The sequence below is a fragment of the Rhinolophus hipposideros genome (assembly GCF_964194185.1).
Source record: "Rhinolophus hipposideros genome assembly, chromosome: 1".
NCBI classification, from domain to species: domain Eukaryota; kingdom Metazoa; phylum Chordata; class Mammalia; order Chiroptera; family Rhinolophidae; genus Rhinolophus; species Rhinolophus hipposideros.
Window position 1 is genome coordinate 40850551 of NC_138047.1, and position 26655 is coordinate 40877205.

Consider the following 26655-nt stretch of genomic DNA (forward strand, 5'->3'; position numbering starts at 1 on the left):
GTCACGGCGTGTGACGCAGACGGCGGGACCAAGGTGCTTCCGACTCGGAACGCTCGGCCACCTCCGACATCCTCTTCCGGGGGAGAGGTCGCCCCGCCCCTCCCGCGTTGCCTCTAAGATGGCGAGCGGCGGCAGTGGGGGGGTGTCGGTGTCTGCGCTCTGGAGCGAAGTGAACCGGTATGGCCAGAACGGCGATTTCACGCGTGCTCTCAAGACCGTCAACAAGAGTAGGTATCCCGGCGGAGGCCGGGGCGGGGCCCGGGGCCCGGGCCGGCGGAAGGAGGCGGCCTCCTTGGGGCGCGCGCGACCCCCTCCGAGGGGACGCCCGGAGGAGAGACCCGCACAGCTGGAGGCCCCGCGCGATCGCCGGGCGGGCCTGGCGGGCGTGGGTCACAGACCCTCCAGTCCGTCAGGCTGCCAGCCTTGGGCCTGGGGCTGTTTAGAGCCACGTGTACTTCTGTCTTTCCCTCCCCCGCGGGAAGCGAGGGAGGGATTTAAAGAGACCGCAGCTCCCAGAGCTGGATCCAGACAGTTTTCTTATTTGACTCCTCTGTTTTCGTGTCTTATTTTGCAAATATTCCACATTGCCTCCCTTTCTCCTTTCATTTAGCGGGGTGATCCAGACAGTATTGCAAAGGGACCTTGTTCCCGTGGGCCGCAGCGAGGGGGAGGAAGGAACCTACTGGGGACACGTAATTTAGAAGCTGGTACTGACGAGGTGGGAGCTGGACGGACTCGGGAGAGGGAACGGCTGCATCGGGATGTCAGGCCTGCGTTCCGCAGGTGGCAGCCAGTGTCGTTAGACCAGGAGATGTGTGTGAACGCACTAACATTTGCATAGCGTCGAAAGAAAAGTTTGGCCTGTTGTTTGCCCTGTAACTGATAATTTCGAGTAAACTGCCTTTGGTATGAGATACACTCGTTATATTCTTTTATCCTTTACTGCGTAACTGACCGTACTATGGCTATGCTTTCTAATGCTCTCTGTCGTGCTAAATTCTTTACTGAAGATGCAGCCTACATTTGGTAGATTTGGAAATGTAATTATCAGAAAATGTAATTACTGGCTATTTAAAGCAGTAACAGTATACAAGGTATGTTACTAGCATACAAGGTTGTATAGATAAATTTCCACAACTTGTTGCTGGGTTAACATGAAAAGAAGTGATTGTGCTCACAGTGTACTTTTCGTGATTTCAGACGTTGAGGAAAATAGATACTAATTAGAATTATTTGATTCCTGAGCTTGTTTTGAATTAAGGTAGCCTTTGACTAGACCTGCAACCGATACTGCTCAGTAGCAATGTAGTATTTTGCAGGAACTATTTAATCAAGGGCTGTCAGTTTTTTCTCCAATATATATTTTCTTAATTGGCAGAAATTTCTTTGATTCTTAGAATTGAATTCCTATAGTTGCCCAGGAACGAAGGGGAGTGGTCCTGGTCATTTTGTCACTGAACAGCTGTTTAGCATCGAAACTTGGCTACCTGAATCCTTCCTTGTACTTCTCTTTAGTCTTCTTAGGTGGAAAGGAAAATTTTGAATGGTTTTTGGAACTATGGCCAGCAAGATAAATTGCATTTGTGTACTTTACAGCATATAGATATCTCCAAAATATTCTCAATTCATCTTCCTGATAATCTTGTAAAATAAGTAATGCTTTTATACTTGTCTTGCAGATCAGAAAATTTAGATTTGATGCTAGGTGACTTGCCAAGACCTCAGGGCATCTGGTGATAATCTTGTACTCAAAATTAAGTCATTTGTTTCCAAATTCTGCATGAACTTCTTTCTTTCCCTGGAAACTAATGAAATATGTAGGCTGTAACATGCACCCCAAGATGAAAACGCTGGAGAAAACAACTTCTTTCTTCTTTATTTCAGTCTCCTTTTGGGGAACATGCATCTTGGGAATCTTATCTCACTAAAAATGTGACTGACTAAATTATAACTCTTCTAATTATCACGTGTTATAAATGAAGATCTGCCTTTTTAAAAAAGGAATGTTTTGACTGGTCGTTTCTGCTGCAATAAAATTGGAATTGTAGTTTCCTGAGGCAGGGGTAGGAAAATTTAGTAAAAATGTGAAAAGGGAATGGATTTAAAAATTATTTTCCTAAAATTGTTCTGTAGTACTGCAGCTCAACAAGGATGATGTAACTGCCATACACTGTAAAGTGGTGTGCCTTATCCAAAACGGGAGTTTCAAAGAAGCCTTGAATGTCATCAATACTCACACCAAAGCGTTAGCCAAGTAAGTGATTCAATTAGTTGTTTGTACAGTTATTAGAAACACTTTTACCATAGCTATGACCATTTCTGTGGGTTTTTCCCCCCACTATTCAGATTTTTGACCTGTTTCTTTCCTTTGTTGTTGCTTCCCAGTAGTGCTTTTGAAACTGGAAGGAGTAATAATAACAATTCTTTTCTGCCTTAGTGAGCCTTTTCTTTACCCCTGTCTTCCCTTTGCACTACTAAGAAGGAGATAAACTGTGGAGAGATGAGCGTAAATGTATCACGAGTTCTCAGAGGACATAGGGAGAACAGAAGTTTAATTTAAAAAAAAATGCAGAGAGAGCAGAACATGTAGGATAAGACTGTATATAAGTAGAGGTTTCTCGGACATTACAGCAGTCTTAGCCTGACCTATGTGCTTACCTCCTTTGAGAATTGTTTGGGTGTGCTTTAGGCCATGATCTTTTTCAGTGTCAGTTCTTTAGCCGTCTTGAGACTATGTAGTAGTATTTTTGCTGTTAATAATTTTCATTTATTTCATTTACCGTTTCATAAAATGTGAACTAATATTCTGAATGAAGTTTGCAGCATATTTATTCTTTAATAAGATTCTGGTTTATAAGGTGCAGAGCAGTATATAGTATACTTTTGTACAAAAAAGAGGAGGATGTGAGAATTTATATGTGTATTCTCCTGTATTTGCAAAAACAAACACTGGCCAGAGAAACAATGAATAAAAATAGTCACTTGTAGGAGGTGAGAAGGTAAGGGTAGATTTGAAAAGTAGTGGGAGTAAAACCTTTTAGTGTATACTTTTTTGTTTTTTTATTTGAGCCAGATACGTGTATTACAGATTAAAAACTAAAGCTTGGTTAAAAATAAAAGGGAAATAAAGAGAACACTGCTTTCTACTAATAAAAATGTTTATGCTGAAATTCAGTGTTATGAATTTTAACCATTTTCTGAGATAGGAAATTTTGAAATAATTTTTGTTAGGTAAGTAAATAAAGGATGTTGCCATTTGCTTTGATTAGTGTTTTGGGGGTGGGGGGTGGAAAGGGAACAGGACTTTTTTGGTGAACAGCGTGGGCTTCCAGGACTTTTTTTTTTCCAAGTCAAGTTGTTGTCCTTTCAATCTTAGTTGTGGAGGGTGCCGTTCAGCTTCAAGTTGTTGTCCTGTCAGTCTTAGTTGTGGAGGGCGCAGCTCAGCTCCAGGTCCAGTTGTCGTTGTTAGTTGCAGGGGGCACAGCCCACCATCCCTTATGGGCATCAAGGAGTCGAACCGGCAACCTTGTGGTTGAGAGCCCTCGCTCCAACCTACTGAGCCATCTGGCACTGGCCCATGTAGGAATCGAACCGGCAGCCTTCGGCGATAGGAGTACAGAGCTCCAAACTGCTCGAGCCACTGGGCCGGCCCTAATTTGTATTTTTTTCTCGGGGTGGTCAATTAGCTCAGTTGGTTGGTCAGTTAGCTCAGTTGGTTAGAGCAGGGTGCTCTTAACAACAAGGTTGCCAGTTCGATCTCCACATGGGCCCTGAGCTGCGCCCTCCACAACTAGATTGAAACAACTACTTGAATTGGAGCTGATGGGTCCTGGAAAAACACACTTAAAATAAGTATTTTTTCTCACGGGTAATGGATGGAACTTCAAATTGAGTTTCAGGTGTCAATATTAATGTATATGAATTTTTAGACCTATGTATATAAGTAGTATATTTGTAGTTGTGTGTTCACCAGTTTGGATACAAATACTATGTTCTTTTAAGATTTCTAGTTACTTTTTCTTTGCTAATCATTTGCTTCTTGAACAAGTTAAATGCAGCAGTACATGGCTTATTATTTGATCAGTAGATTTAAGAAACTTCTATAATTACCCATTTAAAATAGTGTTCAGATTGTCTTTGTATCTGAGACAATTTGGCTGATTTATGATTTCATTCTTAAATGTTTGTTTCAAAGGGCCAATAATTCTAATAAGGATATCCATGAAAGCAAGAGAGGCTAAGGAAATGGATATAGTATTTTCTGCCACTATGACCTGTCTGACTTTCAGACAGGTCACTAACATTTGTCAGTTTCCTCCTCTGTTGTTAATGGGGATTAAATAATTAATATATATCAAGTGTCTAGAGCAGTATCTGACATACAATGAGTATTCTTCTGTGTTAGCTAATAATCAGATATTGTTTTTTTCCATTTTCAGTAACTCTCTTTCTTTTGAGAAGGCATATTGCGAGTATAGGCTGAACCGAATTGAGAATGCCTTGAAGACAATAGAAAGTGCCAACCAGCAGACAGACAAACTAAAGGAGCTTTATGGACAAGTGGTAATTACTGCTTTTAAATACCTATTGATGATCGTCCTGAATGAGCATGACTCTGCCAATAGCAAGGAGCAGGAATGAGGAACCCCAGCCCATCTTAATGTGATGCAAAACTTGCCATTAAACCAGTTCTTGAGGTTTGAACATATTCCCCCTTCTTGGTCGTCATACAAACAGTTGCATATATAATGTTCTATGAACAAATGACTTCCTTGGGGTAATTTAAAAATTAAAGTAAATTATGAACTACCCTAATGAAATTTGGACTTTGTAGTTGGAAGGGAGCTTATATACTTAATTTTCAAATTGTATTATTTTTCCTAGCTTTTAAATATTCTAAGTTTGAAATAAAACCATGATAATAATTTGGATGAATTCAGGTAGTTCATGAAATCCTTGAAAATGTCTTACTCTAAAAGGTTTTGAGACATATAATTAAGCATAATATAAAATACGGCTGTTGATGAGAGGACAGAAATATGTTAGAACTAGCAAAACCCTCTTTAAAAATATTTAAAATGTCAGTTTAGGGCAAATAATGTTATATCGACTATTGTTCCCAAGAGGTAGTACGAGTTTAACAGTGTAAATGGGTTGAAGAGAAATTCAGGCAAGTTCATGGATTATAGGTCTATAAAAAACTTTTAAGGTAAGCTGAGTAACTTTAGGGTAAATTCTAGCATTTTGAGATTGACAAAGGGCAACAGTCTGTTACACACGGTGGACTAATAGGTGCACAGTGAAGGTGCTTAACAACAATTTGAACGAAATAAGCAAGAATTATGTTGTATGTACTTCATACTACCCAACACGATACATGGTTTCTGGGAAAGAGAAAATGAAAATTAAATATAATGAACTCCTGGAAATACTAAGTCTTTTTGTTAATTCCTAATTTTGTTCCTGTTTACTGGAGCTTCGTAATCATGTGTTATGGCAAATTTTTTTTATTACAAGTCACATTTAGGTAACAGGGTGATTTCTATTACAGAAAGTTTTTCTTTCACACCCCATTTAGGCACTTACCTCAAGTAGTAAATATAGTGACTTTTCTAACTGAATAATGCTTACAAGTCTGCAATATAGTAAATAAAGATTGACTGCAAGTAACTTTTGGAAAGTGTTAGTAGCCCACAGAACTAACTGAAAAATTATAAAGGAAAGATGGTTGATTGCCCAGGTTATGTCAAATTAGGTTTCCTACTTAGTGGTTCCAAAAAGTATTTGTGTAGTGTTAGAGACATAACCTTATATTTGCCTTCTCTTCTGATTTGTTAACTTGCTCTTTGTCTCTTCAGTTATACCGGTTAGAACGCTATGATGAATGCTTAGCTGTGTATAGAGATCTTGTCCGAAACTCCCAAGATGATTATGATGAGGAGAGAAAAACAAACCTTTCAGCAGTTGTTGCAGCTCAAAGCAACTGGGAAAAAGTGGTTCCAGTGAGTATCCCTATGTACCCACGCAGCTGTGAAATGATATTCCTGTCTGGTGTTTGACTGGTATTTTGTTCCATGACAGGAGAACTTGGGCCTCCAAGAAGGCACACATGAATTGTGCTACAACACTGCTTGTGCACTGATAGGACAAGGCCAGCTGAATCAGGCAATGAAAATCCTACAAAAAGCTGAAGGTTGGAAATTTATTAAAATTATGTGTAATTATAATGTGCATGTAACTTTGCAAAGTATTTCCAGAAATTGCATTTGACTTTTATGATTTTTTAAAGGGAAATTATTGATTCACTGGGAATTTCTCAAAGTTCATCTTTTTCTTGGGTTTTTGATGATATCGCTCTTCTATTTCTGTCTAATCCATAAGCCTGACTACTTGTTCATTTTCAACCACACCAGAATTCTGAGGAGTAGGTTTTTAAACAAGTTACTATGAGTGTTAAATGTAAATTGAGTTAATGTCGAGCACTTACATTAGTACATGGCATATCATGTAAACATTCAGTAAATATTAGTTGTCATTGTTATTAAACAGGTACTCAAGTGTAGTAATAATATGGCGTAACTATATGTGTGCATGTATGCACACCCACACACTACATTTATATATTGGTAACACTATTCAAGCGCATTTTCACTCCATTTAGTATGTTTCCATATATAATATTTACATGAGATGAAGTTTTTAGTTAAGAAAAAAAATTTATTAGAGAACTATGTCTGGTCCTAACTCCTGAAGCATTTAGACTTTTCTGCATACATTTTCCCTGGAAGCTATAAAAGTAGTGTAGGAACTGCAGTGAACAGTAGGGAGGAAGAAAAGGTGGAATGGGTTTTGTTTTACTCTTAAATGTTGAAGGCTAAAATAAGAACAAAGGTTAGAGCATTACAAGAAGAAAAAGATGTTTGATAATTACAATTTCTTGATCATGCCCAGTATTGACAGTGGTATAGGAGAAGGACATTCCTCATACATTGCAGGTTTGAATGTAAAAATAGTACAAGCTGCAGTGGGCAGTTGATTTTAAAATTTGCATTGCCTTTGATCCAAGAATTTTATTTCTAGAAATTTATTTTATGGATTGTTAGATAAATTCATATATGTATCTGTATAAGTGCTAATTAAAGAGATGTTCATAAGAAAAATATTTAGAAACATCATGAGTTTTTGTCCTATTAGAGGATTGGCTAAATTTTACCATAACCCCGAATAGATTACCGTACGATCATTAAAAAAAATAATAATGTAGTTCTATATTTATTATAACATTAAAGATGTCCATAGTATATTAAATGGGGGAAGAGAAATTTCAAAATAGTACGTAGAATATCCCACTTTCATTTTAAAATGCAGCTTTACATTAAAAAAAAACCACACATTTAAACTCAAGTACCTGTTTACATTTACATTAAAAAGACCAATAACTAAAATGCTAATAGTTGTTATCTCTGGGTGGTGGGATTATTGTCTTTATACTTTTCTATAATGGATTTTTTGCAGTCAGCATTTATATTTTTAAATGGCCTTTGAAAAATTTTTAACATAAGAGATTACAAATGAAAGAAAAATATCAAAGAACTAGAATAATCTGCGACTCATAATATTTATCTAAAACAGTCGATGCTAATGATAAATTTCAAATTTGCTTGTTATTAAAATTATCTTGAAATCTTCTGTCCAAGAATTTAGTTCTTGCTCTTTGGAATGGTGAAAGAAATGGGAGTTACCCAGCAATGTTAATTTAAAACCATTTTTTCCTATAGATCTTTGCCGCTGTTCATTATCAGAAGATTCTGTAAGTATTCCACTGTTGTTAAACCCAAATGTTACCTTTCTGACTAATATAAAATTGTAGGAGGCTTCATTGTAGTATTTATTGACTTTTTCAAATAGATGGTATTTCATTGAATAGGAATAGAAAACCTCTTGATCAGTTTTTGGAGTCTCTTAGGGTGAGAAATTACAATACACAATTTTTTATATGCCTTATGTATTTTATTTTACATTCATATAAATACTCATTTTCCTATTTTTAGATGTAGAGCTCAGGTCTTTGAGTATGGATCTGTTCATAGGAATTCCATGCGTATTTCTTATATTCCACACATAATCCAGCATTCGTGATGTCATTTCCAGTTTTTTCTTAAGTGCAACAATATCTTAAAGACAGTTGTGAAGTAGGTTCATTACAGTGTCCTCATAGATGTTAACTTTTTGACCATTTCTTACCGTTTTCTGGCTCAGAACTAATTAGATAGTAATTTTCTTTAGGAACTCATCTTCATTTTTGAGCATTCAACATAGTTTTCATTGAAAGAAGTCTCTCTTCACACTCATAGTTTTTCCCTTACTACAATAATTAAGTTTTATCGTTGGCTTATCAAACACAACTGGCATAGTGGGCTTGGAAACAAATACCTCTCACTGCTCAGCATATATTCACCAGGTGAGAGCAAGAGTGCCGAGCGCAGTAAGAGAGCAGCCCCCGAGCCTTGAGCATTCATTGGAGGTGGACAGCAGTCAGCTTTTTCAGAGGAATGGAGAATATGGATTAATCTGGAGTGTCAGTTAAGAGCTGCTGTTTTAATTACAGAATTAGTTTCAGCTTTTGAAGTTCTTTGTATGGTGATAATTAGAATTTATCATCTTCTTTGGACTAGAGTTATGGTAGAAGCATTTTTATGTTCTTGAGAAAATTGTTTCCAGAATTTAAGGGTATCATTGTCAAAAGTTAAACCTGCATGCTGGTTGCTTACTTTTCTTTTTTTCATTTTTATGTTTTAGAGAATAATAATGAATAAATGATATTCCTTGTTGCCACATTCTTCTAGAATCTATCCTGTTGCCATTCTCATTTAAACTTCCTTCTTTGGTGCCAATTCCTAAATGTTAACCAACTGACTGTAAGGGAAAATTCCTGGAAATTATGTCTTCTTTTGGATTACATATCTCTTGAATGTTTTGATCACTTGGTGAATATGGGGCTCGTTTGGAGAATTTACAGAAAAAACAATATTTCCTCTTCTGCTTAGGATGGGACTGAGGAAGATCCTCAGGCAGAACTGGCCATCATTCATGGGCAGATGGCCTATATTCTGCAGCTTCAGGGTCGCACAGAGGAGGCTTTGCAACTTTACAATCAGATCATAAAGCTAAAGTAAGTGAGTTATGGAAATGATGAGTCTCTTATAGGAGATGAGGTTTCTTTTTAAAGATTTGTTCCTTTTTGATTGTTGCTTGTTGTTCCCAGGCCGACAGATGTGGGATTGCTAGCTGTGATTGCAAATAACATCATTACCATTAACAAGGTATGAAATATCCTTGGCTTTCCCACGCTTACATTTTATACCGCAAGCATATGTCCCGTTTTGTCCTAGGATGAATGTTCTTTTTTCCATGACAAAGTCCAGTTGTAGCAAAATCACAGTGGAGAGTGTTAATTAACTCTCATAAGAATAATGATTCTGCAGGTTCTATTCAAGTAGTAAATTTTTTTTGTGGTTACAGACCCTGGAATTTAAAATCTCACCATTTTCCAAGTTTTATAATAATGTGGAGAATCTCTATTTATTAGAAAAATAAATTGTGTGGACTTTTAAACTTTAAGTGTATGCATGTTTTACATGATTTTTTAATCTAGTGAATATGAATGCAAGTTTTCTGTATATAATTTTTTTCTTTCCCATGTTTTTATATTTTGAGGGAGGGGAGACATGAGCAAATTCTCTCTTTCTCTGTACCCCCTCCTCAAACCCATGTGTAAAATATTACAAGTATGTATACAGATAATTTTAAAGACTACTGCACTAGTCAAATTAACCACCATTTGGAATATTATTTTAATGAAAAAATATTTCAAGGTCAGATTTGAAACTTAAGTCAATAGAAAATAAGCAAAGTAACATCTGGGGTTTTTTTTGAAATGCCATGTGATTTTCCAAGTGCCATTTATTTCATCCTCACAGTTATCTTTTTAGGTGGCAATACTTTTGTTTCCAATGTATGAGAGTATAATTTGAGGCTAAAAGAAGTTAAATAATTTGTATAAGTTCACAGCCATTAAGAGACAGAACTTGGATTCATATTCCAGTCTCTGACTCCAAAGCTTGCTCCTTCGTGGTACCTCTTTCCTCCTACAGAGAAATTCAGAGTGTCCCCAGAAGTGGGATAAAGAGGGTAGTAATTATAGGTTGTTGCAGGCCATTGGCATGGTTTAGGTTTCCAAAAATTGATGTTGGCATTTGAATCTTAGCAGTATATACCTGCCTATGTTTATGAATAACTTGAGTTGCCACTAAGGACAAATCTTTCTTATCTGATATATAATTGTGTGGAGAAGAGTATGTGAAATACTAAATATCTCATTCCTAACTTTACACTGAACTTTCTTCAGTCAACAGGTATTTATTTCTGACTTTTTATTCAAAATAGTGCTGGGTACACTAGGTAATGATAAAACATGGTCTTAATCATTACATAGTTTAAAAATCTCTTTCTGGTGTTGAAAAAAATTGTGCATGTTGGAATTTCTTGTCTGTATACTTCGTAACTGCAGTTATTTGTTGAAAGATAAGATCTGTCTGGGTTGGCAAATTTGAGCTGACTCTTGGAGGGATACAGTTTGAAGGTTACAGCAACAGCATAAAGCAAATGAGACATGAAGAAATATTTATGGCTTGTAGGGGAGAAAAGAGAGAAAATAAGATGGTACATGCTGGCTAGTTTAAAAAAATAGGTTAAATTGAATGATACCAAAGTATGGGAGGCCTTCAAAATCAATTTTTTTGATAAGTGCCATGATAGCAAAGTTTATAAGAAGTGTCATAGTGACATGCATGATGAATTGAAGTCTTAAAATAGTGAATTGGAGTACTAACTAGAAATATGTTTCTTTGAGGATTGATTAATATGAAAGCCAGTTTCTTGCTGTACATTAAGATAATTTCACTTTGTTTTGGAGCTTCACACTCAAAAAAGTAGAATTTATTTTAGATTTCTTCTTTGCCTCCTTTTAGTCTTTAAACTGATAGAAGACCTGGTTTTTAAAAAGCACAGTGGTATCATTTATTTACAAACCAATATATCGCTTAACCACGCTAGGATACTGTGCATGTAGTAGACACTGATGCTCAGTTTGTCCTTCTCAGAATGCAATGTGACTTAATTGTCTTCCTTCCCTGAAAGGTATGTGACTTTCTATAATTCTTAACAGGACTTTCTGTAGGAAGATAACATTGTACTTGCCCCACACAGAAATTTTAGAAATTGAGCTTTGTGCTTCTGCCTAGGTGAGAAGGGCCTTAAGAATAAGAAAAACAGTGGCTATTTTTTGCTAAACACTAGTATTTTTTGCTAAAAATTGGTTCAAGAGAGGTATGAATATATTTCTGAATTTAATGATTTGCTTACATAATGACAGTATTTCAAAGAGGAATGAGTTTGTCATCTAAATTCTAAAGGGCAAAGTTTATAGAAATTGCAAATTTAGATATCTTTGTAGTCCTAATTTCCACTGTATGATTTGTGCTATCCCTGTGTATTTTTCTTTAAAAGGCTCAAAATAAGCAGTTAATATTGGAAAGATAAAAGAAAACCAAAAACCCGAGACAAATTTATATGCGTCTTAGAAGCAGAGGCACCCCAACCAGGCAGATGTATTATCTTCCAAGCTCTCCTGTGTTTATATAAAATAACTAAATGAAAGAGGAATATGGCCCTGAAGCATTAAAAGAATTGAAGTCTGAAATTGCTGTTAATTATAGGTGAACTTTTCTTTGTCAGGACCAAAATGTCTTTGACTCCAAGAAGAAGGTGAAATTAACCAATGCAGAAGGAGTAGAGTTTAAGCTTTCCAAGAAACAACTGCAAGCTATAGAATTTAACAAAGCTTTGCTTGCTATGTACACAAACCAGGTAGGTAACAGATCTCTGGTTCCCCTGGCTAAACCTTTTTGGGGTGTGGCAGATGGGGCATAATGGGTGTTTCAGTCCAGTCTATTTATATTGTTTGTTTATATGTTGTCTTACACCCATGTGTTCTTCAGAATGTCATATGTAATAGATTTTTATGGGTTAAACAAGTAATTTGTCCAATTCTTTGTAAAGTTACGCAGTTGGTGTCTTTTAAGAGTAAGGAAACACTATTCACACCTGTAAATGATGTGATTTTCTCATCTTATTTCTTATCTCTAAATTAAAAATCATCAAAGATGCTGATCATGATTACAAATTTAAGATCCATCTTTCGTATTAGTTTACCCATGATCATATCAAGTTACAAGTGTTAAGGAGGTCAATTCTAACCCTAACATGCATAATTATAATTAAATTATGATTTCATACTCTTCTAGAGCAGAGGGTTTTCAGTGGGAGACAGTAACATTTTTATTATTTAGAACTGAGTTGTTACTCTTAAATACTTTAGCAAGAAATACCTGTACATTTTGTTGTTTTGAAGTAAAGGTGATATTTTATGTATTTCTTTTTGAACAAAATTCTGGAATTTAAGCATCTAAATGAATGTTTAGAACTCATTCTTTCCTAAATGCTTTTAGAACTCATAGCTTAAATTAAGTAAATGGAAATCTTTTTCTTATAGGAAAAAATTGAAAATATTATCGATACTATAAACCACTTCTCTTACCCTCGGCAGTTTTTTACTTATTCTTTTGTTTCAACTGATTTCCTTCCCTCTCCCCCATCCTTCTTTTCTTTTTGGTCACTCATTCTTTAATTTCATTAACCAGCTTATTTTTGTTGGGGGGAACATACTCTTGTAGGCAGAACAATGCCGAAAAATATCTGCCAGTTTACAGTCCCAAAGTCCTGAGCACCTCCTGCCTGTGTTAATCCAAGCTGCCCAGCTCTGCCGTGAAAAGCAGCACACAAAAGCAATAGAACTGCTTCAGGTAAAGGAATTACTTGAATTTTTAATGAGGTGTCAGGTAGTTGTAGCCTTGTTTCATTTTCATTATGTTATAATGTATAAGCTTGTAAATTTCATGGGAAAACATAAGTAATATGCCACTAGACAAATTCCAGAGTGTCACTTTTGTTAATTCCTGGACTACAGCTTTGTTTTCTATAAATTTGTATTAGTATATGTTTGCCATAAACCCTGAAGGATGCTTTTCATTTGGAGATCCATTTAACATGAGTTATGGGTTTATTTTAGGCTTAAAATACTAGGGCATGCTTAACCCCTTTTTCAATAACATATTCTTCAATAAGTCCCTATCCGAAAACCTCAGATAGTTACAGAGATACTGACTTGTTTTTTATCAACCTAAATCAGCTGGTAGATTATGTTTGAGTTTCCTGAGGATCGACTACATTGGAAACTTGAACAGGATAAAATTAGGACCATCCTGAGGGGTAGAGTTGCTCAGTAAGGAGGTATCATTTATTTGAGTATCTTTTTAAAAAAAATATTTTATGTAGTAATCTTAATTATTATTTCTCTATTAGTAGCTTCCTGGAAACTTGACATTATTGCACTTACTTTCACAGCATAATTTTAAAGCACAGTGGGGGTCAGGTAGAATTTTTTCAAAATAAAATTTTGACCCAAATGCAGATGTTTAATATTTTAAAAACCAGAAGTTTAATATTTTAAAACGATTTAAATTTTTATGTAGCTATAACAAGTAATTGGAATATGTTCAGTTAGTTGTGTAAATAAAATGTAATTTTTTTCCCCAATTAAAAAAATTTTAGGAATTTTCAGATCAGCATCCAGAAAATGCAGCTGAAATTAAGCTGACCATGGCACAGCTGAAAATTTCCCAAGGTATTAAAGATAATTTCATCATGATCAAAATGGCATTTTAGTGGAAACATATGGTTAGAATGATTCTGAAGTAGTTGTAGACTGTGATTTTTAAGTTTTTGCATAATTCACCATTATATAATTATTGCTATTTTAAACATGAAGCTAGATGGTGTGACCGCCAGTTTAGTAGTGAGTTAGATGACCTTTTCTTGGGTTATTCCTAACTTGTTAGAATGATTCCCAATCTATACCTTGAAAGTCTACAGAAGCAAAGGATTCCTCTGTTCCAAAAGACCATACTTAAATTTCCTGGGTATGTCATGTGTAGAAATGCTTATATCAGTCACTTGGTAGTATTTGCATAAAAAAAAGGTTACTTTGCATCCTAATTTTCACAATATCTTAGTCCCTTTATCTTTTATTAGTATTTTACAACCCTTATCTTTGGGGAAGAGAGGCAAGGAAATTTAATGAGAACTGAGATTTTTGAATCTTATAGAAGATGGCTAGTACTTTTGCCCATCATTTTGAACCACTCTTGAATGATTATCTAGAGCTGTGTTATATCCATATTTGGTAGCCACTATCTTCATGTAGTAGCTATTTTAAGTTTAAATCAAAATTAAATAAAATTTAAAATTCCATTCCTCAGTTGTGTTAGCCATATTTCAGAAGCTTCGTGGCTACATGTGGCTAATTGGACAGCATAGAGGTAGGATGTTGCCATCATGACAGTTCTATTTTCAGTTTATTTTTGCAAGGATATCATACTAAAATTACTAAGCGAGAGCCTGTCATGGTTTTTGTTTGTTTTGAAAGATTTTGTTATTGAGGTTTGCAATGGGGGGAAATTCAGAATTTTAACACTATAGGAAATTGTCCATTGCACTTATATCCACGGTAACGTTGTATTAAGGCCATTAGGGAAGGAAGCCTCTAAGTTACAGTCTGCAAAAGGAGAAATAGAACTCAGCAGACTGGGAGATGGTTTTGCTGGTCATCTGCCATTAACTTTCTTTGAGGGCATAAGCAAGGTGTTTTGTTTCTTTAGGACTCAAGTTTCTTATCTGTAAAATGAATAAATGGAGTACATTATTCCCAAGATCCCAAAGCTTGAGTATTTAGAGATGTTAAATAACTCTTAAATTTCTTGTCTTTCCCCCCCATAATACCCTTTCTTTATTGTGATGCTGATTTTGTTTTTAATCTCTTAAGGTAATATTTCCAAAGCATGTCTAATACTAAGAAGCATAGAGGAGTTAAAGCATAAACCAGGAATGGTGAGTTTATAAATAAAATATAAATGATAAGACTGAAAAGGTAATGAAATTAATAGTCCATTGGTGTGTTTGATGTTTCTTTGTATTTACTCTAATTCCTGCTTATTTCTTTATATATTTATAATGTAGGGGTAATGGCCTAAACAGTGCTCATACTTTGTGGTATAAGTTTAATTTCATTTTGTGCTCTGCTTTACATTGATTTAATATTTAATCAGATGTGCCAGGCACTGTTTAGGCCTTTTATACCTCCAAAGCCAACTTAAATAACCTAAGACCCATGAAGGGAATTTCTTAGCCTAAGTTATTTTATCATGTCCTTGGGGTGATTTCTTTGAGTTAAAATAATTTAGTAATAGTAGCCAACAAATTTAGTGTTTAGCTCTCTGATTATTTAAGCATCACAACTGTAGATCACTAATACAGCCTTGAAAGCATCTGTTTCAGAGTAAAGACTAATTCTGTAGTGGTGATAATGTGCATTTATTGAACAGGGACTGTTTTACTCATATGTGCATTCTCTAACATAGCTTGCTTACAGCTGGTACTCAGTAAGTGTATGATAGTATTATGGTGGTGCTTTATCTTCTAAACATTAATATTTTAAAGACTGGCCTATGATTATTTTGTTTTAGAATCAAATAATATATGGCTGAAAATGCTTATAATATCTAATGCCTGGCTTTTTGTTACCTTTCAAGAAATTTGTCATTTCACTTCGGTTGTTGGATTTATTGGGATAAAAGTTGTTCACATGTTCCCTATTTATCCTGTTAATATCTATAGAGCTTTTTGTGTCTGATATTGTTTATTCATGTCTTCTCTTTTTTTCTCTGATCAGTCTGGCCAGAGGTTTGTCAATTGTACTGCTTTTTCTCAAAGATCCAGCTCTTGTTGCTGTTTCTTTTCTGTCCCTACCTTCTATTGCTCTTCCCTCCTCACTCCACTCCAGCCACCTGGTCCTCCTTGTTGTCCCTTGAGCACAGCAGGCAAGCTTTTCAGTGGCTGTGTGTAGCTTAGGCCACGTGTGACTCGTGGGAGTCACTAGTGTGTGACCTCACTGGTCATGCACTTGGATGTCCCAGCAATGTCTGATTATGTAAACTAAGTTTTTTAAGTTTTTACTCTCCACTTCTGTACTTACCTAGTTGTGGACTGGTAACCATTTGTGAACAGGCACTGCTGTAGAGGAAAGGTATATTTTATAGATAACTAAATATATTTGGAAAACTTGTTCAGGGTACTTCTAGCTATTGTGCTTCATAATAATCAGTTTTTATGATGAATTAAGTACTGGTGGATAACCTAACAACCTTGTATTTGCTGTTTCTTCAATGTTTTTCATTTTCAAAAGTCTTATTCTGGAGAGGAGGAATTTTATTCACTAATTTATACCTTTTCTTGGGTAGGTATCTGCATTAGTGACCATGTATAGCCATGAGGAAGATATCGATAGTGCCATTGAGGTCTTCACACAAGCTATCCAGTGGTATCAACATCATCAGGTAAATAAAGGGAGTAAAGCGTTATAAAAGCATGTTTTTACATAAAAATGAAAAAGCTGCACTCGTGAACTCAAAATTTAGGAGAATTTAAATATTCCAACTCACTATTTCAAAGATGGAATGTTATTAGACTTATATTCAATTTTTAAGTATTCCAGATCTAAATAAAATTATTAGAAGTAAGAAATGCCTGCAAAATGAAAAAAAATCACTGTTACGTTTTCTGAACCTTTTTCCTTTGTGTGTATACCTGTATTTGTGTGTGCAATCTCAACAAATAAGTATTAATAGTACACGATTGCATATAAGAGAACTCATTTTTAGTGGCTAGAATGCCCGTGAATGGCGGTAATTGGTAGAACAGTAGTACAGCTGACCGTTGAACAACACGGGTTTGAACTGCACAGGTCCACTTATATGCGGGGTTTTTTCTCTTCCTTATGATTGTCTTAACATTTTCTTTTCTCTAGCTCCCTTTATTGTAAAAATACAGTATGTAATACATATACAAAATATGTATTAATCGTCTGTTTATATTATAGAGAAGGCTTCTGGTCAACAACATGCTGTTAAATTTTGGAGAGTCAGAAGTTATATACAGATTTTCAGTTGTGCAAGGGGTGTTCTGTCACCCCTAACTCCCATGTTGTTCAGGGGTCAGCAGTGCATGGAATAATTGTATATCATGTCTCCGTCTGATAGGAACATCTTCATTTTTTCCAATATGGTTCTCTGCATAGGAAATATCCAACTTATGCATACGCACAGGTGGCATTTATATTGTTAGCGCTATTAGCAGTGGAGAGATGTGTTCTGGGAAGTATTATGTTAATGTTTCAGAACTGGTGATATATATTTCAGATTTGATTATGGGGATTATTTCTAGTTGTGAACAATGTAAATAGAGATGGGTTGTTTTCCAAATTTATAAGTTGGTCATCACTTGTACTAATTTGCCTACCCTGCTCTCTATGTATGTGAATTTGTTTTTGTTGTTTTGTGCATTCTGTAAACCAATTTAATGGATAGGTCCATTTTAAAGGTCCAATGAATATAACTTAATTGGCTTGCTAGCTATTTAGCTTAAAAATTTTTTTTTTCTCTTTTTATTGAAACTATAGCCCAAATCTCCTGCTCATTTGTCTTTGATAAGAGAAGCGGCAAACTTCAAACTCAAATATGGGCGGAAGAAGGAGGCAATTAGTGACCTAGAACAGCTATGGAAGTAAGCTCTGAAAGGTGGACATATAGAAATCCAAATTTTATTGCCGTTATTTGATATTGCCGTTATTTGATACAAGGGTGTTATTTTGCTTGTTTGTTACTTTCTGCAGTTTTATAAACTTTAGTAACTTTCTAATTTCTTCTTTTAGACAAAATCCAAAAGATATTCACACCCTGGCGCAGCTTATTTCTGCTTACTCACTTGTAGATCCTGAGAAAGCAAAGGCGTATCCTTTTGATTGTTGCAGACACCTGCCACGTAGCGTAATAGATCCCCTCCTGTACCTAGTTGACCAGGCCTTTTTTTGTTGTAAATTTCAACAAATAAAACCTACTTCTAACTAGTAAAAGCAAAAGTGAAAAATTATTGATCAATGTGACTGAAAAATAGTGATAGATACAACTTGGGATACAGCTTGATCCACAAGCAAAAATGAAGTCATCAAGATACAGCTTAAATCTCTCCAGCAGCAAAAAGAAAACAGAAAGCATATTTTACTTGGGTAATTGTATAGGATTCTGAAATGTCATTTGGATTGAACTGTCCTAGGCCCACCTTAAACAGTGAAGTGCATTTGGTCCCTGATTGGCTAAGTTTGGATCACGTGTGCTACTCCAATGTGGGTGTGTTCCCAGAACCAAGGTGGAGTCACCCACCTTTGCAGTGAGCAAGTTTATGTTTTATAAGCTTGATGGTTGCTTCAGAATGGAGTTTTCACTAAGCCACCACCTACAGTGCATCACTGAGTTATGGGATAGATGATTAGATTATGACTCCTTTCTCAAGGTTTCCTTTCACAATATATGATCTGTAATTGACCTGATGACCTGCTGATTTGTTCTATAGAAGATTTTAAGAAATTGTTTTTGTTTTTGACAAAGGGCATCAAAAACAAGCCTGTGTTTTTTGATCGGTGTAGGCATGTTGGGAGGCATGTTTGTATGTATATTGTTCCTGAGCTCCTGTTTTGTCCCAGTCTTAGTAAACACTTGCCCTCATCAGACAGCATGTCTCTGAAAGTCGACGTGGAGGCTCTTGAAAACTCCCCAGGTGCTACGTACATTCGGAAGAAGGGCGGAAAAGTTGCTGGAGATAGTCAACCAAAGGAGCAAGGGTAATTAATGTTCATTGTAACATTCACTGATGCTGATTTCAAATTATATAAGGAATATAAAATACATTCTTGTAAAAATTCCATGTGGATAAAGTTTAAGTCCCTTTTCTTTCTTTTTTTTCCCCCTCTCCTTTTCTTTCTTTTCCTTTCTTTTTTGTTATGCCCAGCTCTTAGTCCTTGTTTCCTCCCTCCTCTCTGGCCCACAGTTAACTTCTGGTTTTAATTTGGTGTGAATCCTTTCAGGTCTTTTTCTTTGTGTTTACACGCAGGTGATTTAAAAATGTTTTCCTTAGATTGGATTATTTTGTTTTTCACAGAAGTGGGATTATATTGTACTTATGATTTCAGACTTGCTCTCTTTCATTTAGTAAGTCTTGGAGATTTTTCTATATTCTAAATGTAGACATATTTCATTCTTTTTATGCTTAGTTTTCCATAAGCTGCATGTGCCCTCCTTTATTAACCTGTAAGTGATTGGTGTACATTTAGTCCATCTTTAGTAATTCTAAACCACAGTTCAGATATGTTTTATTTTGCTGATTTGGAGGAAAGGTTAACCAGCTTCATTAACTTACAAGAAGTCAAATTCTGATTCTTTCCTTGTTCTCCTACATTGCCATCTCAAAACAATTAGCAGAGGCCTACGGTAAATGTTTAGGATTCTATTTTTTGACTCATCTCCTTTTTTGAATGCATTTTGAAATGCTATTTTTCTAACTTTAAAACAGTATCAGCAACAAGTATATGATAGACTTTATTATGAACACTGTTTGGTAGAAAAAGCATTATCATCCTCATAGTAGATTTTTAAAAACTTAAATAAGGAGTTGGAATCTCAGAGATATATGTTGTCCCAAATTGCATTTCATCATATGATTCTGATTCAAGCCTTACAAAGAACCCCAAAATGAAATAAATTCAAGCCAGATCTTAAGGGGATTTTCAAATAATGCATATTAAAGTATTTTCAGTATTTTTGTCCCTCTCCCAAAACAGTGTTGAGTAAAAACATAGTTTGTTTCTAATCCTGTAATCTTCCTCTTTTCCCTGAGACAATTACTAAGGTATACTTTGACTTTTAAGCTTTTAAACTTCAGCAGAGTATTTTTATTAAGCATTATAATCTTCTATTTTATGCTAATTTTTAGATACAAGCGTTTAGTTTTTTTGAAGATATGCTGTGTTGCTGACAAAACATAAGTCATGGTCCTTGCCCTCAAAAGAAATTAAGTCTAGCAGAAGGAGGTATATATAAGCAGTAATTGCAGTAAAGGTTGCATGTGCTGTGATTGTACTGGGCACACAGGAGCACGCCAGAGGGATGGTCCTTCCTGGGGACAGTGGGAGGTTAGGAAGGGCTTCCTGGAGGAGGGATTGGGTTGACTCTTGAAGAAAATGCAGAGGATGAGGTAGGCAAAGTGAGCAAAGCACAGAAATCAGAAATGGTGGAGAATGTCTGGGAAACTGCCGGTATGACTGTGTACTGTGATTTGTAAGGAGACACATTTTAGAAAACTGTTGCATAGTCTGGGTGAGAAAGCTCTAAAGTAAGACACTGTATGTTGCATTTCTTCAGGGTACCCTGAACTTTCACAATGGAATGACTTGATAGAATGAATTTTTCACAGAAATTGTTGTTACCTCATCTTTCTAGTTCACTGTTTCATAATTCCCTTAGAGGTATATCACATGAGTATGTACAGAGATAATTTTTATGTCTTCCTCTTTTCATTGTAGCTGTCAGAGTACTTAACAATTATTTTGAAGTGTTTTCTTGATTTCATATGCTTTTTAGTGCCTTTAGGGTGGGGATGGGGGGGTCAGTGTATTTAATAAATATTTTTATTACCTAAAAAAAATTCAATAAGCTGACAAGGCTCAAAACTTGAAAAATAAAAAAGTGCAGAGTAAAAAGTATTCCTCCCATCTCTGTCTTCCCTCCTCCCTCCCAAGGCCAAAACCAATGTTGTTTGTCTTGCATATCCTCCCAGAGATATTCTTTGCATATATTATATCTATACATGTTCTTCTGGCAAAGAATATAATGATCTATTCTAGTTTTCTAAACATAAGGGAACTTACCGCTGTACTGTAAATTTTCATGCTTCTGCAAATTTCTTATCTTTTACATAATATGTGCCATTGTAAATGGTCTGTTTTGTGAAAACAGTTGTCACCCCTCTTTTCTAAACCCCCTTCTAAAACTACAGTGCATAAAACTTGATTAAATTTAATCTGAATAAATATCTCAACTAGTTTAATAGCTTTGGTAAGCTGGTGCCAAATCTTAAACACCTTTTTTGATAAGTACTCAGCTGGCTCTTTTGCACATGCTTGATGCTCTGTATTTTATCATGTTTATGCTAATGATTTTTCTTCTCTTTGTAGACAGGGAGATTTGAAAAAGAAGAAGAAAAAAAAGAAGGGTAAGCCTTTTTCTTTAATCTTTTAATTTCTTTCTATAAGATAAAAACTTGAGTTTAATCCTATATAGAAATCTTCAGACATATATACACTGTCTTCTCGTATCTTTGAACACTTGAGTTTTTTATTGACTATAGCTGACATTTAATTTTATTTCTTTAAAGAGTGCAACTCTGGAGTTTGATTGCCTGATTCAAATTGTTGTTCTAGTAAATTGCTCTTTCATTGTGACTGTGAACAGGTGACTTAACATACCTGCTGAGTTTTTCATCTGCAAAAATGGAATATATAATTTATACTTCACAGGATTAAATAAGATACTTCATGAAAAGCTCTTAGAACCATGCATGGCACACAGTAGCTCTTATGCATTAAGGTGCTTTCGGCTGCAAGTACCGTAGAACTCCATCAGACTGGCTTAAGAAAATGTGCTGTCTATGAAACTGTCAGTGGAGGAAGGTTAGCGTCAAGCTTGGTTGATCCAGTAGTTGTCCCTCTTTGCTGTGCTGTACACAGAACTGAATCCCATTAGAGTCAGGATTTTTGTTGGAAATAGGGCCACATACTTGTCATTTACATCCAGCAAGACAAAGAGGGCCTCTGTGCATTTGGCAGATCTTTCCCATTAATGTGATTGGGCCAACATAGGTCAGTGTCCAGCCCTGAACCATTAACCAGGGGAGTGCCATGCACTGATTGGCTTAGGCTGTCTTACCCTGTGGCAGGAGTGGATGGAATGACCATGGTTGGCTTCAGCTAATCCGAGGTTACCCCTGGAGCCACCTCTCTGTTCCCAAGTCTGGGAAATGGTCCAAATCAGGTAGCTTCTGGATTTTGCCCTCTGCCAACTTAGGATTCAGCTTTCCCAAGGCTGTTAAGTTTATTACCACACCTTCATCTGTTTTCCGGCTTCCGATATTTGCCATCTTCTCTCCTATTCTTCCTTCTAATGTGTTTATTGTCATTTTAGTGGGGTTTTCAGACAGTGCAGAAGCTAATGTTTGCATTCAATCCACTATCTTTAACTGGAAGTCTTATTCTTGTAGTTTTTTTTTTTTTTTTCCTTTTTCTTTTTTTCTATTTTTTCCTTTTATTTTGGGGGGTTTTCTTGTTCTTCACTTTTGTCACAGTACTTGGAGGTTGGTAAAAACGTCAAGTATTTGTTTTGTGTTGTTTTCTGTATTAGTAATACTTTAAGGGAACAGGTGATAACGAGAGGTAGCAATAACCTGCAATTTCACTTTTTTCTATTTTTTGTGATTTCCAAATGAGCATTTTTAAAAACTTACAAATGATATATGCCTATTCTAAAAGCAAAGTAAAATAAAATAAAAACAAAACAAAGGTAATAGATTTCTATCGTTTTAGAATGCCATAAAGAGTGGAAAATTCCCTACCCCATTTCATGCTCCCAGAGGTAATTACTTAACTTTTTGTATATAGAACACACATACACATTTACATGCTCAGTCAAAAGTTTTTACAAGGCTAAAATGAACATATCAGGATAACTTTTAAAATCTTCTATGTTATACTGTGTTATGCAGACATTTTTCCAAATTATTAAATATAGAAGCCCACAACTTTTTAACCAGTTGTATAGCTTACTATAGTGGGGGTATGTTGTTATTTAGTTTGTTCCCTACCCCATTTCATGCTTTTATTGATAGACATTTAATTTGTTATGTTAAAGAATAATCACAGAGAATATTCTTACACATATAAGTTTGAGGCTTATGGTTTCTACAGGATAAATTCCTACAAGTGTAAATTTTGATTGGTACTGTCAAATTAAGTTGCCCTTTACAAAGGCTATATCAGCAAACACTTCTGCCTGTGGTGTTTGAGTGTTTCCCACTATCTCACTGACACTAACTATTATTACTGCTTTTAATATTTGTTAGTTTGATAGAATTTTTTAGCCTTTTCATTTTTATTTAGTGAGGTTGAGCGTCCTTTCACATGATTAATGGCTTTTATTTCTCCTGGCTTACCCTAATGACAGCTCTGCCCATTTTTCTTTGTGTGATATACCTATTGATATCAAGAACTTGTTCTATATTAAGAACAGTAATCTCTATTATATAATGTGCGATTTTTTTGTTTTATTATTTCTCTTAAAAATGTATCTTTTACCAAATGAAAATTTAATTTTTTTTATATAGATACATCTGTGAAATCTTTTAAGGCTTCTGATTATTGTGTCATGATTAAAAATAAGGCTTTTCCCCCTCCTAGATTATACAAATAAAACTTTCTCGGAAAATTTATTTTAGTTTTAATGTTATTTAATCCCAGATTTGGACATACTGTTTAAACAATTATCTTGAAAACATTATGGACAGATCTGTCATTTCTTCATCAATTAATTGTTACATAGGAAAACTGCCTAAGAATTATGATCCAAAAGTGACCCCAGATCCAGAAAGATGGCTACCAATGCGTGAACGTTCTTACTACCGGGGAAGAAAGAAGGGTAAAAAGAAGGATCAGATTGGAAAGGGGACCCAGGGAGCAACTGCAGGAGCTTCATCTGAACTGTAAGTCATTGCTTCCCAAGGGAGGTCCCTCAGAGCATAGTTTTGGTTCTTTCTGAGATTGACTCAGAGTCATTAGTGAGAATTTTTTTAATGTGTTTTAAGTATGAGAAGCATAGTCAGATATCTTTGATGTTTTACAATGTGCTCTTGTAAAGGAAATAAAATGTAGTATTTCTGGTTTGATTGTATTGTAAATACTAGGATTGTAGGATTATATTTTAAATATTAGGATTCCAGTACCTTCAAAAGAAAACTAAATAAACTGAGTCATTCAACTAACTAAATATCTAGATAAACAAAGACATAAATAATGTGACTAGAAACAAGTATTAGGAATGTTACTAAATAAGGTATTTCTACATGGTAGGATTATAGGTCATTTACATGTTTTTCTTTATTTTCTAAGCTTTCTAAAAATTGGCATATGCCATATAGTACTTATTTAATTATAAAGCAGTAAAAATTTTATTCAAAAGGAAAATGGATAGGGAGTTGGGGAGCCCAGCTTAAAAGAAATAGAATGTATGTGGGAAATTGTTAGGGGTGAAAAGTGAAATCCATGTATGTACATTTTTGTAGTCTTTTTGTTGTTATTGAACATATGAATGACCAACACTTTTCCTGATCTGATGATTTCAGGGATGCCAGTAAAACTGTGAGCAGCCCACCCACCTCCCCAAGACCTGGCAGTGCAGCAACAGCATCTACAAGTAATATCATACCCCCGAGACACCAGAAACCTGCAGGGGCTCCAGCAACAAAAAAGAAACAGCAACAGAAAAAGAAGAAAGGTGGAAAGGGTGGCTGGTGATTAGAACATTTTTGTTGCAGGCTATTTTAAAATTAGTCTTAGTGACACGAGGAACATAATGGTAACACAGCAAGAAGCACAGAGCTGCTCCCTCTCTCATCCCCACATTTTCACAAAACGATTTTCTTGTGCATCAAACAGGAAAACATCTTCCTCAAACTCTCGCCTACTCAGATTTGGCCTACTTGTACCACCTTGCTTTACACAGATGGTAAAGACTCAGAATAATTGGTGGATAATCATAATTACCCACCTTGATATCTGTTGCATCCTTTCTCTTTGTGTGCTGGTGGGTTTTTTTGTTTTTTTGGTTTTGGTTTTTTATTTTGATTTTTTCAGTTTCACAGACAAGGCATGTTATCTAAAAAGAAACTATTCTGTTTTAACTAGAGTCCTATCAAGTCCTAGTTCCTATCAAGTCCCACTTTAAACTACGTCTTAGGAGGCCTTGGGAGACTGAAAGTGGAATCTTCTGAGCATTCCAAATATCTGCTTAGAAATATGAAAAGGGACCTATTAATAGACTGGTGTTCTTCACTACATGAGTGGCCACAGGAAAACTAAAGTAAATGACTTGATTAATTTTTACCACAAATTCTCTGTCAGAAACTGGAATATATATGTATATGTATACATATATAGTAATTAAAAGTAAGTTTGTGTATGTATATACATATATGTACATATATAAATTAGGATTCCTTTGTGCCCCCACATCATTTTCAGATTATGATAACATTATGCTGATTTAACACTTATTAGAGAACTCAACAAAAGCATATCAGTGTTGTAAGAAGTTGACTCTTAGACCCAGTGCTCTGAGGTCAGATGGGTTTGGACTGTCTCAATCAGATTTAATGGCCCCTATCAAGAGCATGAACATTGACTTCCTATGTAGAGAGGAAGTCAATACCAGAGTTCAGCAGCAGTCAGTATTAAAACTAACAGTACTATTTGGCCCAATAGTAAATACTCAGATGGCTCCTCTTTCTAGTTAGGGGTATGACTATTCATTACCCTTCCCAACGTGATGGAGTATTATACAGTCAGTCTGTGGTGTTATCTGTGGTGTTAGTACTGCTCTGGTCTTTCCTTGCTCACAAGCCACTTTCCCACTGAACAGTTGTAACACTGGGATGTTCACCCTTGTCAATATTCATTTTTATGCTACCCAAGATAGCACTGAATTTAGACTTAAGAGTTATTTCCTTGTGATCATATTCCATTCTTGTTAATAAAGTGCTGCTGTGTTTGACTCAAGTACCTACTGAAACTTCAAAGAATTTTTTTAAAGGCTTGCTTCCTCTACAACAGTAAGAAATGTGCTGCCTTTCTGTTTAGCGTAATCAGAATCTGCGGTGGCATCTAAACAAGAGACCCTCTTATATATGAATGATTTATTATGGCAAAATACTTTCTGAGCTCTCAGAATAGTCTGTTAGTAAGAGTGACAGATATTCTTCTGAATATTATTCCCCATTACAGGAATAATTGTTAGTAAATTTGTTATTTACGATTCCATTAACTTTCTGTGGTGAAAAATAATCATTTTCTAGTTTTTAGCTACAGAATTTTGGTGAAAAGGATCCATCATTGAAAATTTTGACCCAGGGCAAAAAGTGAAATTTACAGTTCTGTATTTAGTCATTATGATGGCTAGTCATTGTTACTATGAGTCATTACTAAGCAACTAAAATTCCGTTCAATTAATTGTCAGATGAAGTATAAACATCTTCGTTAACTCTGTAGTAATTATTTCTTCTTTCGGACAGGTCTTTAACCAATGACATATATACTTTGTATATGTGTGTATGTGTGTGTACATTTATAAAAAATCAATCTGGGTACATCCATTCACTGTGGCACATTTTAAAATAAAATATTCTAGCAGTGAGTATGGATTAAGGTGTTTTGGATGTTGGCACTTTATGGAGGACTTCCTGATTAGCATATCTGAGAATTTTTTAAAC

At 35.5% G+C, this 26655-nt stretch overlaps 1 protein-coding gene across 1 annotated transcript; it reads left to right on the forward strand.

Annotated features, from left to right (window-relative positions):
- SRP72 (signal recognition particle 72) lies at positions 1-26579 on the forward strand. Its single transcript, XM_081061098.1, has 19 exons — positions 1-227; positions 2134-2254; positions 4440-4563; positions 5859-6002; positions 6082-6193; positions 7779-7810; positions 9048-9172; positions 9266-9323; positions 11797-11928; positions 12795-12923; positions 13732-13804; positions 15002-15066; positions 16476-16571; positions 17693-17796; positions 17945-18022; positions 18773-18910; positions 21299-21336; positions 23715-23874; positions 24514-26579. Exons 1-19 carry the CDS (start codon positions 119-121, stop codon positions 24683-24685), a joined length of 2010 nt encoding a protein of 669 aa, XP_080917224.1. The 5' UTR covers positions 1-118; the 3' UTR covers positions 24686-26579.
- The last annotated feature ends 76 nt before the right edge of the window (positions 26580-26655 follow it).